The sequence below is a fragment of the Podarcis pityusensis genome (genome assembly GCF_964106645.2).
Source record: "Podarcis pityusensis genome assembly, chromosome: 5".
NCBI classification, from domain to species: Eukaryota; Metazoa; Chordata; class Lepidosauria; order Squamata; family Lacertidae; genus Podarcis; species Podarcis pityusensis.
In genome coordinates this window covers 4,069,028-4,084,822 of record NC_138032.1, presented here as the reverse complement: position 1 = coordinate 4,084,822, position 15,795 = coordinate 4,069,028, and the positions used below count along the sequence as shown (strand labels likewise).

General features: G+C 44.0%; 1 protein-coding gene across 1 annotated transcript in view; it reads right to left on the bottom strand.

Moving 5' to 3' along the window:
- PSMD1 (proteasome 26S subunit, non-ATPase 1) overlaps positions 1-15,795 on the bottom strand; it is an 85,625-nt gene that overhangs the window by 56,381 nt on the left and 13,449 nt on the right. Inside the window, exons 10-16 of the mRNA XM_081007402.1 lie at positions 15,316-15,404; positions 13,743-13,821; positions 13,017-13,190; positions 12,202-12,313; positions 11,848-12,044; positions 10,651-10,746; positions 10,003-10,067 (exon numbers count right to left, since the gene is read on the bottom strand). Of these exons, the coding sequence (XP_080863528.1) occupies positions 10,003-10,067; positions 10,651-10,746; positions 11,848-12,044; positions 12,202-12,313; positions 13,017-13,190; positions 13,743-13,821; positions 15,316-15,404 (812 nt within the window). The remainder of the gene's footprint in view (positions 1-10,002; positions 10,068-10,650; positions 10,747-11,847; positions 12,045-12,201; positions 12,314-13,016; positions 13,191-13,742; positions 13,822-15,315; positions 15,405-15,795) is intronic.

Sequence of the window (15,795 nt, the reverse complement as noted above, 5' to 3'; positions counted from 1 at the left end):
GTTGCTCCAGCCCAAATAGAGGCAGCAGCTTCCTAGCACCAAGTGGAACCCAACTAATAACCCCTTGGGCCACCTGATCCCTGCCAAGTTGACAGCTGTAATAGCACATTATGGCCACCTTTTGTGGTTGCAGCAGAGAGCCAGCCAGCCACTCCCTCATCTGGCCAGCTGTCAAGAGAGGTGGAGAGGGTGGGGGTTTGGGGGGGTAGCTACACACAAAAAGACTGGCCTTGTTCCTCAACAATTTAGAAGTCATAAAAATATGAGAATGCTAAAATGTGTTCATTCATGAAAAACAAATATACACAAACCTATTGAATCTGGAAATTAATATTGTTAAGATTAATGTTTTCCCTAATGTAGACTATAGCTTGCTTAGGAAAGTAAGAGTACCTTGTAAGCCTTATTTGTGCCCATGCCCAGAAAGAATGTAGTATTTTATGAACCTCCCTTGACACTGGGAATTAAGTAGGCAGCCTGTCCCCTGCTGTTCTTCCATATTTGTGCATTTAATTCTTGAAAGCAGGCATTTTACTGATTTATTTATTTATCTATGTCAGTCGCTATGATTGCCTTCTGGCAAATAAGAATTAGGTATTGTAATCTTAAAACAACTGATTTAATTCTGTTACGCTGTATTTTACCTGGCTGGTGGTTACACAACTAATCTGTGTGTCTAAAAGGACTTAGGGCCCACTTTTGAAGCTGAGTTACAAAGAAAACAAATATGTGCTTGCACGTTTTTTCACCATATTCTTCTGTATGTGGCCCCAAAAGGCTGCTGAAAGTCAGAGTCAGCAGCTGTGGTCTAGGATGACAGAATATTCTTATCTGGTGCAAAGCAGCTTCTGACATTACGGTACTTTGGATCCAAAATGACTGAATGTGGAGTTCTATTTGTACCATTTCCTGGCTGTCCTTTCCCTCCAAAAGTCACCCCTGAAGGTCAGGGGATGCCCTCCCAAATTGGGAGTGATACAGCACAACTATATGGGAATATTGGGTTGTACCCCACCCCCCTTAAAGGCAGAAATTCCTTCTGCTCACCAAGGGCACTATTTAGACCCAAGGCAATGACACTTTTAAATACAATTTGCTTCAATAACAGTGCACTGTGCACTCACATCTTAATATCTACAGCTATGGATGCATTTTCTTGTTTCTTAATGAAGGCTGAAATTCTTCGATTACCAAACAGACGCCTACAGAATACACATAAACGCTTTGGGGGCGAAGGAGCTGCACTTTCCCATTTTTGCTTTGTATTCACATTGCAAATAATCTTTCTCTTCTGAATAATAATGTAAAAAGCCCACTGAAATGTTTGCCAAACATTAGAAGAAGGACGACCAAGCTGAGCTTCCTGAAGCAGAAACGCTAAACTGAAGACAGCAAATGAAAGAGACCTTTTGCTTTGAAACCTGACAACAAAGACTCTGGAAAGATAAAGACTCTTTCGGGCACAGTCTTTCCTTCCCCTGCAACTGACGTTTTAAAATTCAAAACACCAAGAAATCACAAGTCACTTAAATGGTGTTTTTCAAACAACTGAGATAAATATTGTATAAACTGCGCCAACGGGGTAGAAGAGAATTGCATAAACGTCGGCAGCCGAGCAAGATTTGTAGTCCACAGCTGTGAGCAGGAAAGGTGGCAGAAGGGAAAAGATGCAGAGAGCCGCTAAAAAATAAACACGGGACTCAAGATGCTCCCCACTTGGCTCTTCCACTCTGACTCTCCCAGTTCCCAGAACTTATGCAACTAGATGTATTCAGACTTTAAAAACCTTATTTTCCCCTGCAACCAGGGATGAAGGGGGCTGCAAGGAGTGGAGGACTCCCTGGTCCTGGTAACTGTGCCCCTGAAGGGCAAGGTGCACAGCCTGGGAGTCATTTTGGACTCACAGCTGTCCATGGAGGCGCAGGTCAATTCTGTGTCCTGGGCAGCTGTCTACCAGCTCCACCTGGTACGCAGGCTGAGACCCTGCCTGCCCGCAGACTGCCTCACCAGAGTGGTGCATGCTCTGGTTATCTCCCACTTGGACTACTGCAATGCACTCTATGTGGGGCTACCTTTGAAGGTGAGCCGGAAACTACAACTAATCCAGAATGCGGCAGCTAGACTGGTGACTGGGAGCGGTCGTCGAGACCATATAACACCAGTCTGAAAGACCTACATTGGCTCCCAGTACGTTTCTGAGCACAATTCAAAGTGTTGGTGCTGACCTTGAAAGCCCTAAATGGCCTCGGCCCAGTAGACCTGAAGGAGCGTCTCCCCGCCCCCCATTGTGCAGCCTGGACACTGAGGTTACAGGGAACCCGGCAGAGGGCCTTCTCGGTAGTGGCACCCGCCCTGTGCAACGCCCTCCCATCAGATGTCAAGGAAATAAGCAACTCTCTTACTTTTAGAAGACATCTGAAGGCAAGCCTGTTTAGGGAAGTTTTCAATGTTTTATGTTTTATCATGTTTTTAATATTCTGTTGGGAGCCACCCAGAGTGGCAGGGGAAACCCAGCCAGATGGGCGTGGTATAAATATATTGCTGTTTTGTTTTGTGGTGGTGGTATACGGAACGCTTTAGTGTGTCTCCCTACAAAGATCTGTTGGATCATTTGTTGACAAGTCCTGAAAGGCTTCTCTGCCTGAAAGCAGTTTTTACCTGAAAGCAGAGGAAACTGAGCTGGAGGCGACTTACCAGCCAGATCCAACTCTGTGCTAAGAGCCTATATCATGAAGGATAAAGTGGAGTAAACAGCTTTAAAAACTACTGTAGCCAAAAGCCCAGTCTGCAACACCTGACTTTTCTAGTTTCCCATGCCTTCAAAGGATGCCTCCAATTTGAACTTATTTCATTTTAAGATGTCTCTCACATGCACCAGTTTCCCCCCTAGACAAAATCGCAATGCCTGCCAAAGTACTGTTTACACAACACAAGCTTATTTACCCTTTTCTAAAAAGAGCGCTAGAAAGAATTCCTACAATTCACATGGTCCTGTTACATTTCATCTTTTAACTCTTTTCCAGCTTCTTGTCCCAGATTCAAAAGGGCTTATTAACCTGGATCCATAAAAATCAAGTTAACATCGGAGACAAAAGAGTTATCATCTTCTCATGCCTCGCTGGCCAGTTTTCAGAGGCATCTAACTTGCCATCAGAACAGATGTGGTCCATGGTCTGATTCTGTGGTGATGGCCTTTCTGAGTACGGGTGAGCAAGCCAGGATGGAGCAACACACCTGAGAGACAGCTCAGCACATTAATTAGCAAAGAATGTCCACGGTACGCCAAAAGCACCTTGCTTCAACTCTCATTATTACTATTCATTAAATTCATATACCGCCCTTCATCGGAAGATGTCAGGGAGGTTCACAAGATAAAAATACAGGATAAAAGCATGAATAAATAGTTACAACAGAAACAAAACAATAATGCCCCCCTCCTACAAACACATTTAAAAGGCTGTGGAATATTAATCAGCCCAAGGTCTGGTTGAAGAGGAAAGTTTTCGCCTGGTGCCTTAAGATGTATAATGAAGGCGCCAACTTGACCTGGGGAGAGCACTGCACAAACAGGGAGCCACTGCAGAAAAGGCTCTTCTTGTGTTGCCACCCTCCAGACCTCTCGTGATGATCACAGAGTCTGGTCAGTTTACCTGGGCAGAGATAGCCCTTAAGGTATTGCAGTCCTGAGCCCAAATTTACCAGTTCCCCATTTTGGATACAGGATATATGGATCACAGCCGAGTGGAAAAGCGCATGGCCTGCCTACAGAATGTCCTGGATTCAAGGTCTGTCATCTCCAGTTAAACAGGATCACAGAGCAGATGATGGGAAAGAGACGTCTGCTTGAGGACCACTGCCTGTCGCCATAAGGAACTCTGAGCTAGATAGATGGATAAATACAACCTTATCCAAGGCAACTCCCTTTGTTCCCAGCTAATACTACCTACCTTACAGGGCATCTTGAAGGGAACATTAAGATAATGAGCGATAAATGAGCAAAGTGACTGAAATATTTGGAAAGTGCTATATAAATGTCAAGCATTATCACCTTCTCCTGCAGCAAGTTTTAGAATGCAAAACAGCACAGATATGTTAGCAAGGACGTCGGCATGAGAATAAAGTTAGCCCATGCTTATTCTTGAATTAAAAAGGTAGAACTCATTGCAACAGCAGACCTGGTGCAACTTCAATAGGCTGCTGGGGGAAACCCCCAACCCAAAACTCTTGCCCTTTAAAAAAAACCAACAGATTAAAACCAGTATTGGCACCAAGTCCTTGAGATCAGTTTTCTAAGAATTGCTATGTTTACAGAGTTCTGTGGACAATCCAACTTTTCTGACCAACACCCACAGTGAAATTGCAACAGTTTATTTTAAAGGAAATGTGTTGAGGAATTCACACAACAAAGCTTAGGAAAGTCAACAAATAGATGGAACGCAACAGTCAGAGGAGAAGGCATTGGCACAATCCTCTTGTGGGTTTCATTAAAACTTTTATTTACTCCAACGTTACTTGCCATGCAATCTCCTCTGAAGTGAGAGCTCAGAATCTGAACAGGAGACCTGCAGGGCAGACAGACACACATTCTCAAGCAGTTTAGCCCTCAACAGAATGCAGGAGAATTTGTTTGCAGAGATTTGCTGGCAGCCCCCCCACCTACCCACCCAAAGGAAGATATCAAGATTTCATCACCTGATGAGAACGTGTGTGTGTGCAAATGCTGGCTTTTAAACCAGTATATTGATTGCCTATGGGGAGAGAGAAATGTAAGCTCCCAGCTTATCACCACAGCTTTGAATCATTTCCAGGGAAGATTTTCTCCACATGGAAGCACTGAACAAAGGCCAGCACTTAAGATGGAGCATACTTCAGCTGCCTGTGAGAAACGGGATGCCTCATCAGTGGGAAAAGTCTCGGCCTGTGAAAGCATTTCCAGAGCAAGGGCCCAGATGTGAAAAATACGTAGCAATAGTCACCTTGTCTCTGAGCAATGGCAGAGTGCATTGCACTTGCCAATAAGTAACAACAGCCCAGCTCCTTATGACTGGTTTAAGGCAGCAATGGTGGGGCATAGAGAGGCAGATAGCTCTGCAATGCTGCATGTATTAATACTAATACTACTAATAATAATATTTTATTATTATTTTAATTATCAATAATAAGGAAATATATGCATCACCCTTCACCCAAGGATCGCAGGGTGATTTACAGCATAAAAATACCAAAGTACATAGTATAACAACAAACAAAATAGCAACACCTCCCCCACCCACAGCTTAAAAGGCTGTAAATTGTTTAATAAGCCAAAGGCCTGGGAGAAGAGGAATGTTTTCACCTGGTGCCTAAAGTTATGTAATGGCTCGCATATATACAATGAAATAAACAAACATCCAACTTGCAGAAGACTTTTAGTACTCTCCCCATTTTTCTTCCCAGTTTACGTATTTTATTTTGGTTTTGCTGTTATTTATTGCATTTATTAGCAACCCTTCATCAACGAGGATCCCAGGGCGGCATCATGTAGTAATTGAGAGGACATCATGGTCATATAGTACAAAACACAATCCATTAAAATAACTAAATTAGAATCACGTTGAAACTTTGCTATAAATTGCTATAATTTAGGAGGTTGTGCACAAGCAAATGCAGCAGGGACAAGTTATCGACAAACTGCCCCTGCTTTGCCCCTCACTTTTCAACCTCCTCACAGATCTCTCAGCCTGAGCTTCAAATCTGCAATATAGGGGCAATACCACCAGCCCGCATCACAAGGGTGTTGAAGATTGAGTTAAAATTAGGAATGCTTGAGGAATTCAGTCTTTGCAAATGCCAATAAGAAATGACCTGATCGCAGATCGGAAGTAGCTATTGCCTGATTTTGCACTTTCCTGAATTTTGCAACATAAGCTCTTGGCAATTAAATACATTATGCTAGGGTTGCTGTTGTTGTTAAATGTATACAGTATATACAGTGGTGCCTCGCAAGACGAAAAGAATCTGTTCCGCGAGTCTCTTCGTCTCGCGGTTTTTTCGTCTTGCGAAGCAAGCCCATTAGCGGTTTAGCGGGCTTAGCGGATCAGCTGATAAGCGGTTTAGCGGCTTAGCGGATCAGCTGATAAGCGGCTTAGTGGCTTAACGGATCAGCTGATAAGCGGCTTAGCGATCAGCTGTTAAGCGGCTTAGCGGATCAGCTGATAAGCGGCTTAGTGGCTTAACGGATCAGCTGTTAAGCGGCTTAGCGGATCAGCTGATAAGCGGCTTAGCGGCTTGGGGAAAAGGGGGGGGGGACCCCGCAGGAACTCGCAAGACATTTTCGTCTTGCAAAGCAAGCCCATAGGAAATTCGTTTTGCGAAGCACCTCCAAAACGGAAAACCCTTTCGTCTAGCGGGTTTTCCGTCTTGCGAGGCATTCATCTTGCAGGGCACCACTGTACTCAGATAAAAGTAGGAATGGAACGGAATTATGTAAAAACGATACAGATCAGAATAACACAGATTGGGCTATCTCTAGCTAATTCAGGCGACACAGTCTGGATAGCGGTGTTTCTTAGCACCACTGAAAGATTTAGTGGATGAATGGCACTCATCAGCTCCAGCACTCATGCCATGCCCAGAGAAGGCGCAACCAAATGGATAAACTCAGAAAAAAGATAACAGTACCTTTGGCAGGAAGCTCTCAATTCCAGATTATGTTTTATACTTGGCTGGGGGGAGGGGGGAAGCTGCAGTAAGATCAGAGAGCTAAAACTCTTTTATTAGAACCAGTTTGGAGCAGGGGAGGGAAATCACTGAAAAGTATGGAAGGAGTGTGTGGAATTTGCCTTCTGTATAAGCACACACAGAGAGGTCAACTGAAGAGTACCAGTTCCCTTCTGGCAAAGGCTGTTCCACACTTGGCTTGTTGGGGAGGGCAGACGCGCTGCTGTGCCACACATTTAGCACAACGGCTCCACAGAGACACCTGCTGCCCACGCAGGGGAAGGGGAGGAGTGGCACGCAAAATTATACGTGGCACTTTCTGGAAAAGGGGTGGGCAAGACACATTTATGGCTGCAGGATGACACACAGCTACAAATGATGGCCCCGTCTCTCAGAACTGACCAAATGACAGATTTATTTAGGACTGCACTTATCTTGGCCCTCCTCTTCCTTTCCAAAGGAAATCCAGAAGGGGTTATCAATAAAACATACAAAGGAAAAAATGAAGCCATACTGTTAAACCTCAATATTTCAAAAGAAGAACAGGGATCTGGTGGGCTTCTTCAGAGAGATCGTTCCTCAACTGGGGTGCTACTACCAAGGCAACCCTACTGCAGACACCAAAAAAATTTAGATCTTAGGTAGGTGGAATGGGGAGGACTTCTCCCATTAAAGCGGGGTTTGGTGGAGTATAAGTTGCAGAAAAACTATAAGGAATGTGAGCTCCCCTTTTCAGCAGGAACTGGGACCGAGTCTCCAAAGCTGTGTGAGCTGCAGCCCATGAAGGAATACAGTGAAAACATCAGCCTTTAGGGTTGTCAGGTAGTATAAAGTCTAGGGGGCAGCTGCTTGCAGCCTCTGCTTGCTGAACTTACTTTTAAACCTTCTGCACAGATTCTGGATTAAATGCAAACGGAAGACAGAATTGGCTGTCGGTGTTCGCAGTGCAGATGAACATTACCCAGACCCTGTCTAAGCAGCTGTTCTCAAACTTTCTTCTCTGGGCCACACTCTCAGAATAAAAATTTGCTCATGCCACACCAGTTTTTTTTTTTATTGATTTATAACTTAGAGCTCAACTATTTCATAATATGATCAAGAGACATCCAGAAAATATAAAACATAAGAACAGGAAGCATTACCAAAATATAATATTGATTGTCCTCGAATCTTCCTGCTGTACTTGCCATCTTCTCCTGCTACGTCAGTGTGACATGCCGTACTCTTTGAGAACCACTGGCCTAACTTGAAAGAGCTGTGGATTGGACTCTGAAAATTCCTACTGTCCAGTTTTATAATCTACCATTAGTACAAAAGAGGGGCGGGGGAGTTAAAATTTGTGAACTAATGAAAGCATTAAAACCGAATTCCATCTTCTGAACCCAAGAATCAAACAATTTATGCTAGGCCAGTATTCCCTACTCTGACTGGGAGCTGCTTCCCAGAGTCTCAGACGGAGGGCCTTCCCATCATCTGAGACTTGGCCCTTTTTTCAATCCCAGGAGCTGAACCTCGGGTCTTTATTTTATTTATTAAAGTATTTATATGCCACCATCTCATGAAATATCAGGGTGGTGCACAGCAATGCGTATATAATAAAACTTAAGATCTTCTGCACACAAATATATGTACTCTGCAACTAAACTAGGTTTCCTTCTTGATCCTACAAAGAATTGTTTAAATGCTGTTAGCCACCCCAGGTTGGTGGGAGTTATATAAATTCAAATTAAATAAAATGTACATTGCAGTTTAATTCAAGAATATTTGGAAACACTTCTCTTTCTTAAAACACTGAGTCAGTGTACAAGAGTTACTTAGTAAGCCGACATCCACATCCTCAAGAATGACTGCAATTTATTTTTCTTAAACGTTAACTAACATTCCTGGCTTGAATATTATCCATCCTTGATCTGATACTTCCCAGACACTTCATTGATATTATGTCCTCTTAACAGGACTTCACGCACTTAATTCCACTTTTGGCAACTCCTAGTGGAAAGTTTCAACAAGAGTTATACTGAAAGTGCAGAGACAAGTCTCATATGCCTCTCAGAAAAGCACCTCCATCCAACCCTCTCCAGCGCCACTAAACAAAGGCTAAACATTCGTCTCTTCCGAGAGCTTCACACTTATCCATATGCCTTCTTTATTGGTCTGAAGGCAATCTGCTCTGGAAGCCCCAAGATATTTAATAAATTTCATTTGTTTATTCATTTAAAAGATTTTTAAAGCTCATCTCTCACAACACACTGGCCTCACAAGGTGACCTACAAGGCTCAAGCATGGGAAAATACTACTACAAAACACACACGGACAGTTGCACAATTCAGACAAACGCAGACTTGAATAAATTTGCCGTCAGAATTTTTGTTTAATAAAACCCAGCAGGGATGAGGGCATACATGTCTCCCTGGGAAGCGGATTCCAAAGGTGTGGGACGACCAGGGAGGACCTGCCAGCCTAAAAGCGTTCAGTGGCAAGGGCACTTATCTCAATGCTCAGACAGGATCAGGCAAGTGTAGGTGGTCCCAACCCATTTAGGACTTTAAAGACCCAAGTTGGCACCTTGAATTGGGCTCAGAAATGAACATGCAGCCAAATGAAAGTGACACAGTGTACATGAAGTGACTTGAACACCAGCTCTCACAAGCAACTGTGTTCTGTACCAGTTGCTGTTCCTGAACAGCCTTTTAGGGTGACCCCATGGAGAGCACACTGAAATAATCAAACCTGGACATAACCATGTCATGCACCACTGTGCCAGAGTCTTCCTTCTCTAGTTAGGGTCCCAGCTGTCAAACTGGCCCTCCTAGTAATGTCATCTGTGCCTCCACAGGCAGCAGAGAACCCAGCAGTGCTCCCAGACTGCGTATCTGGCCTTTCAGGGGAAGAGTGATCCCATCCAGACAGATCTAAACCTCCTTCCAGATTAGCAGGCCTTCCAAATGGAGTACAGTACTTCTGTTTTATCCAGATTAAGTTTCAGCTTGTTAGCCCTCAACTAGCAACTACCTTGATTTTTATTGAGGAGCAGCACTTTCTGCCACACGCATCCAGCAAACAAAGCCACCATCCACGCCCAACGTTCTATGGCAGCTTCAAAGCCTCAGCCCATTAAGGAGTTTCACAGGTTGCTTCTTTATCTCTCATTCTAACACAGCATGAAGCATTCCACAAATTGCTATTCTGCAAGTGCTCAGCTGAGACCAAGTCAGTGCGCAGCAAGTGGAGTATAAGGGAATTCCTAGAACTTCAGATAAATCCTACTGCAGACCGCAGAACGGATGGAAACAGAAACTGTACCTGAACAAAATGAAACCCAGTGATTCAACAGCTGCACGTCTCACATCATCATTGACATCACTCACCTAATAAAAAGGGGAAAAAACAGCAAAAAGTCAGGAAATGTACAGAAATATACAGAAATATCTAGAAGGTACTAATGCATTTTTTTTCAGAGATGTGCAGATGGATTTAAAATGGACCACAGCCATCAAATGACTGGTATCATTAGACCATGACATTCTTCTGCTGGAATAGGTAAAAGGTAAAGGACCCATGACAGGTTAAGTCCAGTCAAAGGCGACTATGGGTTGTGGCGCTCATCTCGCTTTCAGAACGAGGGAGATGGCGTTTATCCAGATAGCTTTTTGGGTCATGTGGCCAGCATGACTAAACTGCTGCTGGCGCAACGGAACACCGTGACGGAAGCCAGAGTGCACGGAAACGCTGTTTACCTTCCCACCACAGCTGTACCTATTTGTCTACTTGCACTGGCATGCTTTCGAACTGCTAGGTTGGCAGGAGCTGGGACAGAGCAACGGGAGCTCACCCTGTCACGAGGATTCAAACCACCGACCTTCTGATCGACAAGCCAAGCCCAAGAGGCTCAGTTATTCTCAAAGTAGACCCATGCAAAGTACAGTCTACTCCAGAGCCAGCTATACTTACAGCAACATGCAACAGACGTCTGATTGCCTTGTTGTTTCCTGAGCCACAGTAAGCCATTGCAACAGTATACATCCCTGAACGGCGGAGGATCGGATCCTGGAAGAGGTAGAGCACTTTAACATTTAAACTGTTACATACCGGGGGGTGGGGGTGGGGGTGGAATCAAAGGAGACAGACTCTGAATTCCCGAGCTAGATGAACCACCAGACTGACAGCTTCCTATGAGCTCACTATCCAACTCCATTTTTAAAAAGTTGTGGTGTGATCCATTACTGAGTTGGAAAGTGGCATCTTTTAAAAATACCAACACCAATTTTCCATTAAAACTGCTACCTAGGACTTACAGGAAAAACCTAAATTCCAGTTGATATATGATGCATGACCAGCAAATCTTGAATTTATCAAAAGCTGACCAAACTACTACTAGAAAACTAATCAGCTGAAGACTCCAGTCAGTATTCAGAATCTTGGGCAAAGGAGCGTCCCCAAACAGTCCTTGCGGTCTTTTTATTTGCTTTTGGGTTCTGAGAATCTAGAACACACTTACGCTAAATAAATACTCAAGAACTATAGTATGAAGAGCATAAGGCTTTTATGCTAATCAAGGCTAAAAACTGCATATTGTCTGTACTGCTCTGTGTGATGCTGCTGTAGATCAGAGGCAGGCAGAAGACAGGTGTCTGAGTAAATTCAAGCAGATCAGCAAGGATTTCTGACTCAGGTTTCTAGTAAAAACAAAGTAGATATCAAAGTAGATTTTGCCCACCCCAGCTTAGAAGGCTGAAGAACACTACGTGCTTTATGTCTCAATCAACAGCCAAAAGATCTTCCAAAATTAATCCATTCCATATTTAGCAGCTTTTTTCATTTAATTGTTGATAGAGTGAGCAAGAAAGCTTGCTGGTGGCTAATTAAGTCAGTAGATAAATTTTGGCAAGACACTATGCTTCAACCTTAATCAAGCATCCTATAATAACATGGGGCTTTGAAGAACCTCTGCCATAAAAAATGGCATTTATTCCAGTTCATTATGTATTAATTTTTACCCGATTCCTGTCTTGGGAAGCAGGTCGTTGGTTAGAAGGTGGACTATTTTACACAAACACCCTAAAGTGCTAAAAGGCAAGTATTATTAAGATACGCTGAAGAGAAAGGCTGAAGCGGAATGGGTGGTTTTGCAGGAAGAGCTATACTCACCTTATCTCTGCAGAGGCTCTCGATGAGGGCATCTGCCTCCTCCATTCTGCCATACATCACCAAGGCAATGCCAACTGCCAGGCCCCGCAAGATCTTCTCATGTTGGGTTTCTTGGGCATATCCCACCATGTCCTCAATCGCCTGCGCATTTTTAGACCCAAGCATCACCAGACCAAGAGCCAGCCCAGCTGCTTCACCTTTAAGGGGGGAAAGGAAGAAACTAAAGACAGGAGCACAACAGAACTTCACCACTGCTTCCGCCTGCCGTCCTGAATAGAGTACACAGGATGATGGCTTGGCCTGCGGTGGGGGGAGTAGGTTTAAGACACACACGTGTCCACGGCAGTGGCTTACCTGTCACAGCATCATCTTGGTACAGGTTAGTTTTGAGAAGGTCATAGACATCCTGGCGGGCAGTCCCCATGGCAGCCAAACCAAGTCCCAGGCTGCCCCCATGTCGGACAATCTGCAATAAAAGTAAGAGAGATGTTTCCTTTCTCTCCGTGACTCTACTTAAAACTTATCAGGAGGGCTACAAAGATCAGAACACACTCTTGGAGTGAGACAGAGAACCCATGAACTCATTCCACATTCAACTCTTGGTAGTCATTTTTCTAGTCATTCTGCATTGCAGGGGGTTGGACTCGATGACCCGTGGGTCCCTTCCAACTCTACAATTCTACACAAAATTACATTTCCATTACAGTGGATGCTCAGGTTGCGAACATGATCCGTGCGGGATGTACGTTCGCAACCCACAGCGTTCGCAACCCACGTCTGCGCGTGTTGCAATTCGGCGCTTCTGTGCATGTGCGACCACCAAAACCCAGAAGTAACCCGTTCCGGTACTTCCGGGTTTTGGTGGTCCGCAACCCAAAAAAACCCAGCCTGAAGCGTCTGTAACCCGAGGTATGACTGTATCTTCCTTCCTTCACTGTGATGTAATTTTCAGCATTTAAAAAAGAAACACATTATTGATTCTTCATGAGCGCCAACCACATTTTACCTTGCACCTTTTTTATTTATTGCCTTTCTATCCTACACTTCAATAAAACTTCTGGGGCAGCTAACATAATCGTCAGCTAAGTGTTGAGAAGTCCAGCGACCCACATGCTATCCCTAAGGCACTCAATCACTTATGCAGGTGATTCGCAGGAGACAATACTTACATCATTGCTGGCATTCTTCAGCTGGTTCAGCAAATAGTCTATGATGTCACCACCATGATTGGCATGGATGAGTCCCAGGGCATAAAGCCCACCACCTTCCTGATAGGCAGACCCTGGGGACGTGTCTTTCGGCAGATACGTTGCCATTAACTGAAGAGCTTCCTTCTCATGACCCTGTAAATTCACAAGGAAAAAAGAGAGAACTATGAAGAGCTTTGATGCGTCAGCCCAAGGGGTGTGTGTCCATCTTCTGCAGCCATTTTCTCCCAATTAGAACTAAGCTGAACTAATTTAGTAAGGATTCAATACTATGCACTTAGCAGGCACGTGCATCTTGCATGCACCCTGTGATGGGCAAGCAGTTTGCATCGTCCCTTTTTGAATGCACATGTAGTACACACACACACACACACACACACACACACACACAGTGAGGAACATGCACTGAGTCTATTTTGTGTCCACAGTAAAATATAGGCCAGTAAGAAAAGACTGCACTTGTAAATACAGTAGCTCAATGAAAGCGAAATTTAAAATTCTTATGTCTAAGAGTTTACTGATAGTTGTGTAACATAAACCAGCAACAGGAGGACACATGCCACCTCTGTCTAAAAGCTGGGTCAGAACCTGCAATGTAAACAGGACGGCCTCAAAATATCCTGAAGATGACAAGCCCACCAACACCTCAGATGTTATCAAAAACACTGTGATACATCTTAGTATTACCTTATGTATGACACCGAGGCTGGCTGTAGCAGTAAACTTTGCCCAGTTGGTAGCCCTGGCAAGCCACTCCAAATTATCTCTGCAGAGAGAAATATTGGGAATTGGTCTTAGTCTCAGAAGTGTTCAAACTTTCATATCACAGGAATTGAGAGTGTTTAGAAGTTGACTGCTTGTTTTACTTTTGTCTGCTCTGGTCTAGTTCGACTCAAAGCTAGCAATATCTGCAGCCAGAAATCTTTGTACAGTGGTACCTCGGGTTACATACGCTTCAGATTACAGACTCCACTAACCCAGAAATAGTACCTTGGGATAAGAACTTTGCTTCAGGATGAGAACAGAAATCATGCTCTGGCGGCACGGCGGCAGCAGGAGGCCCCATTAGCTAAAGTGGTGCTTCAGGTTTAAGAACAGTTTCAGGTTAAGAACGGACCTCCGGAACGAATTAAGTACTTAACCCGAGGTACCACTGTATTCCAAGACCAAAACTTTCATCATAAAGGAAACAAAATTGCTGGACACGAAGTAAATTGCACAGTTCGGAATATTATTCCAAGGTGCTCATTTTCAACCATTTGGTCAATCTGCACAAGACAGGAGCACTGTATTTCTTTCTGTTGTTTTCCTGCCCTAAACAAAACGTCAGAGTTACACTGCATTTAAAAAAAACGCATATGAGATTGGCATGGCTCTAAGAGGGAGCTCTGGCTAGGGCAAAGGGTCCTTCCTAGCTCAACAAGGATCCATCTCTGACTCTCCAGTGGCTAAATCAATGCACACTGGAAGAGGAGATCATTATATGAGGGAATGACAATAAGCTGAACACCATACAAAAGTTCTCAGGCCTAAATATTAGAAGAAGAAGAAGAAGAAGAAGAAGGAGGAGGAGGAGTTTGGATTTGATATCCCGCCTTTCACTCCCTTTAAGGAGTCCCAAAGCGGCTGACATTCTCCTTTCCCTTCCTCCCCCACAACAAACACTCTGTGAGGTGAGTGGGGCTGAGAGACTTCAGAGAAGTGTGACTGGCCCAAGGTCACCCAGCAGCTGCATGTGGAGGAGCGGAGACGCGAACCCGGTTCACCAGATTACGAGTCCACTGCTCTTAACCACTACACCCTTTGATGGCGCTAGTTGAACATTCTCAAACCTAGAAAATCTGAATAAATAAATAAATAAATCCCAGACTTTCAGAAATGGCACCTTATCTTGCATTTGTGAAATTGCACACAAACTTCCCTGAACAAAACCTAAATAGTGGGACAATAGAAGTAGTTATAAAATTCTTGCTGATGGCTCAGTGCACCAATATATGAACCCAAGAAATGGCCTTAGGTCAAGTCAGACCACTCTTCCAAGCTGCTGGAAAAGCCTAATCGACTCTTGACTTGCCACAGGCCTCTAAAAAATCTTCTGTCCCAGGCCTTCCAGCCAAGATCCTCCACATGCAAAAGCACACTCTCAACAGTATCATATGCCATTTGTAGAAAAGGATAGAGAAAGACTGCTCTCCTGCAACCATAGCAGATTAATTTATGCCCCCAAGAGGTGTTACGCTGCTCCGCTAAAGGCTTTTACCTAAGGAACTGGTCACTGGTTGTTCCACAATGCATAAAGGAGTTTGCTATGACTGTTGCTGTGTGACAGACAGAGTTCCGCACGGCGTCCTGGAGAGGCAAAATAGAAAAGTCACCACCAAGCAAAGAGGAACACGAGTATACTGTATAGAAAAACCTCATGCGTAGAAGTGCGCTCAGGTCCTAACATGGTAACTTTCCTTTTCCCTTTTCTGTTTCTGACTGTTCAGATCACAAAATCCATGTTGTAAAGCAAATATGATCTGTATTTCTTACAGTATGCTGCCAGAAATTTGTTGACTTGTCTGAAAACTTCTGAACTAAGCTTTTAAAAAAAAAAAAAAATACAAGACAAATCTCACGAGGAAAGGCTGAAGGATATACATGCATAGACAGACTAAAGGATAATAAGCGTAGTCTGAAGGGTATAAAACAGTACCTGCCCCCATCTACTGATGGACAATAGGCCACTGCCTAAAAC